The 3,214-nt window shown below is 57.7% G+C and overlaps 1 protein-coding gene across 3 annotated transcripts in view; it reads left to right on the forward strand.

Annotated features, from left to right (window-relative positions):
* PRAM1 (PML-RARA regulated adaptor molecule 1) overlaps positions 1-3,214 on the forward strand; it is an 8,061-nt gene that overhangs the window by 374 nt on the left and 4,473 nt on the right. For 2 of the 3 annotated variants that reach the window (XR_824192.1, XM_010828260.1), the window contains exon 2: positions 1,952-3,190. Coding sequence is in view for 2 of the 3 variants with exons in the window: in XM_010828260.1 (XP_010826562.1) it covers positions 1,952-3,190 (1,239 nt within the window). In the remaining variant the exon portion in view is untranslated. The remainder of the gene's footprint in view (positions 1-1,951; positions 3,191-3,214) is intronic. The other variant, XM_010828259.1, reaches the window with a different exon arrangement.

Raw genomic sequence — 3,214 nt, forward strand, 5'->3', positions numbered from 1 at the left:
CTGACCTGCTGACCTGACTTCTCCGGCCCCCTGGGTCACCTGGGAGCCTATCCCAGCCCAGCTGGTGGGGGGTGCTTTCAGAGGTATCTCAGGCCCTAGGCAGGAACTGCCACCCTTCCTTGTTCTCTGGGTCAGGGGAGAGTGAAGCTCAGACAGGGCAGATGAGTGAGGTCCTACCCTTCCCCTCCCCAATCTCCTAGACCCCAGGTGAAGCCAGGCCCAGGGGCCTGTGGCAGGGCCACTTCTGGGGTCATTTGTCAGTCAGAGCAGCCCTGGCCTACTTGTGTGTCTCCTGTGTCTGTGACCGAGGGTGTAGGTCCTGTCGAGACGGGATCCGGGATGGACTTCATGTGCCAGGGCTGGTGCACCACATCAGACTGGATGTGGCAGAGTATATGCTGTTTGTCTCAGTGTCCAGTATATATATATAGATAGATAGATAGATTTTTTTTTTTTTTTTGCCGTGCCACACGGCATCATGTGGGATCTTAGTTCCCCAACCAGGGATCAACGCACCTCCTGCATTGGAAGCATAAAGTCTCAACCACCGAGCCACAAGGGAAGTCCCTAGTAGATTCTTTATTTCAACAAATAGTTACTGAGCATCTTACTGAGTGCGAGGCACTGGGAAGACAGCAGCGCTGCTGCCCTCGTGTCACGTTCAGGGGCAGCGGGGGAGGGAGTTGACACACACACACACAAACCCTAAATAGTCAAGACATTTAAAAAACAGTACTGGGTGGCAGTGTAGCGGTTACGACTCCTTGCTTCCAATGCAAGGGGCACTGGTTCAATGCCTAGTTGGGGAACTAGGAATATATAGTAGCACATGCTACGTGGCATGCCAATAAGTAGTAAAAAAAAAAAAATAAGTAAAAATAAATAGGATGATATAGAGTGGTAGGCACTAAGAGAAAAATCAGGCAGGTTGGGGGGATCAGAGTCCTAGGGGGATCCTTTTTTTTTTTTAAATCAGGGTGTTCTGGGAAAAAAGGCCTCTACCACATGGAATAAAGGAGTAGAAACCCGGAAGAGGAGAGAACGTGCAGTGGGAAGTGTGGCCCAGGCAGGCCAGGCGGCAGGAGCCAAGCAGGAGAGGGAGGCCAGGGAGGCGGCAGCAGGGGGAGGTCAGGCGTGCCGTTCAGGGGGTTCGTGAGCTCTGGAGCTTTTACTGTGGGGAAGTGACAGAGCACACCCAGATTCAGTGCAGACAGACTCAGGCCTCCTCTGGCTGCTGCGGGTGCGCTGACCCGGAATGGGGGTGTGGGGCGTCGGGGGCAGGAGAAACAAGGAGGAGCCTCTTACAGTAATGCTGTTGCAGGGGAGGCCGCCTCCCCTGGGTGGATTCCAGGACAGGGGTGCAGGTGGTCCGAAGTTGTTCAGTTCCAGATATACTAATATACATTTCTTGCTTTTGGCTGCACCGGCTCTTAGTGGTGGCACACGGAATCTTCAGTTGAGGCACATAAACTCTTCCTTGTGGCATGTGGGATCTACTTCCCCAAACAGGAGCTAGGAGACTTAGCCACCTGACTGCCAGGGAAGTCCCTCCAGATACATTTTGAAATAAGAAAAGAAAGGCCTAGGGACATGCAGGAGGGGAGGAGGAGCTTGAGGATGCTCTACAGAGTTCGGGTGGGGGCAGGTATGGGAGCAGAAGGCCACAGGGGACCCCAGGAGCGTGGGTCCAGAGTGGGGTGAGGTTGGGTGCACATTCCGGGCTTAAGTGATGAGGTCAGAGGGTGTGTGGTAGTTCAGGAAGAGAGCCTGGCACTCTCACGGGGAGGCTGGAGACAAAAACATGGGAGTCTGGTCAAGAGAAGAGAGTCAACGGCAGAAGGCCGGGAGGAGGACGACAAGGGTGTGTGTCTGTGGTCGGTCTGCTTGTCCCCACGTCCGTCTCTCCATGGCCCCCATGTGTATGAGTCCCTTGCCTGCCTGTGTCCCCTAGGGGAGTCATCAGGACTTCCGGAGCCTTCAAGCAAAGTTCCAGGCCTCTCAGCCGGAGACTGGTGACCTCCCCAAAAAGCCCCCGAAGCCTGAGTTCCAGAAACTCCTCAAAAAGTTCCCACAGCCAGAGCTAGGCGAGCACCCCAAAAAGCCCCCACAGCCTGAGTTCACTGACCTGCCCAAAAAGCCTCCCAAACTTGAGTTCAGTGAACTCTCCAAGAAGTTCCTGCAGCCCGAGGCCACGCCGCTCCCCAGAAAGCCCGAGGTCCCTGAGGCCCCCTCTCAGAAGCCCCCGCAGCAGCCTGAGCTCAGCAACACCCCCAGGCCCCCCGTGGAGCCCAAGTTCAGTACTCCTCATAAGAAGCCCCCGCAGCCTGAGTTCTGTGGGCTCCCCAGAAAGCCCCCACAGCCTCAAGTCGGTGGCCTCCCTAAGAAGCCCCTGCCGCAGCCCGAGTCCAGTGAGATCCCTCCAGTGCCCCTCTTAAAGCCCGAATTCAGTGAGCCCCATCCCCACTCCTCAGAGCCTAACTTCAGTACTCTTCCCAAGAAGCTCCCACAGCCTGAGTTCTGTGAGCTCCCCAGAAAGCCCCTGCAGCCTCAGGTTGGTGGCCTCCCTAAGAAGCCCCTGCTGCAGCCCGAGTCCAGTGAGGTCCCTCCAGTGCCCCTTTCAAAGCCCGAATCTGGTGAGCCCCACCCCCACTCCTCACAGCCCGACTTCAGTACATTTCCCAGAAAGATCGCCCGGCCTCAGCTGAATGACCTCCCCAAGAAACCCCTGCCACCTGAGTTTGGTGACCTCACCAGGACATCCTCGGAGCCGGAGGTCAGTGTGGTTCCCAAGAAGCCACGCCAGTGTGAGTTCAAGGTGCTCTCCAAGAAGCCCCCGCAGCCCGAGCCCACCAGCCTCTCGAGGACATCCTCGGAGCCCGAGTTCAGCGTGTTCCCCTCAAAGTTTCTGCAGCCCGAGTCTCGGGGGCCCCCCCGCAAGCTCTCCCAGCCGGAGCCCGGTTCTCTTCCCAGGAACCTCCCAAGAAAGGCCCTGCTCCCTGGCTCCTTTTCAGAGAGCTCGCTGCCCTCTGCTGTAGCGGGCTCCAACCCCCGGGTCCCGCTCAGCCCAGGGTTTGGGGCACGGCAGCAGAGATCAGGAGCCCTCGCTCGGAGTGCTGGCTCCAGGCTGGGTCTCAGACCTGGTCACCTGCCCCGGCGGAGGCCTCTACCCCCGGCCAGCAGCCTGGGCCCAGCACTCCGAGCGAGGGCTCCTGAT

This window comes from Bison bison, unplaced genomic scaffold, assembly GCF_000754665.1.
Source record: "Bison bison bison isolate TAMUID 2011002044 unplaced genomic scaffold, Bison_UMD1.0 scf7180017864492, whole genome shotgun sequence".
NCBI classification, from domain to species: Eukaryota; Metazoa; Chordata; class Mammalia; order Artiodactyla; family Bovidae; genus Bison; species Bison bison.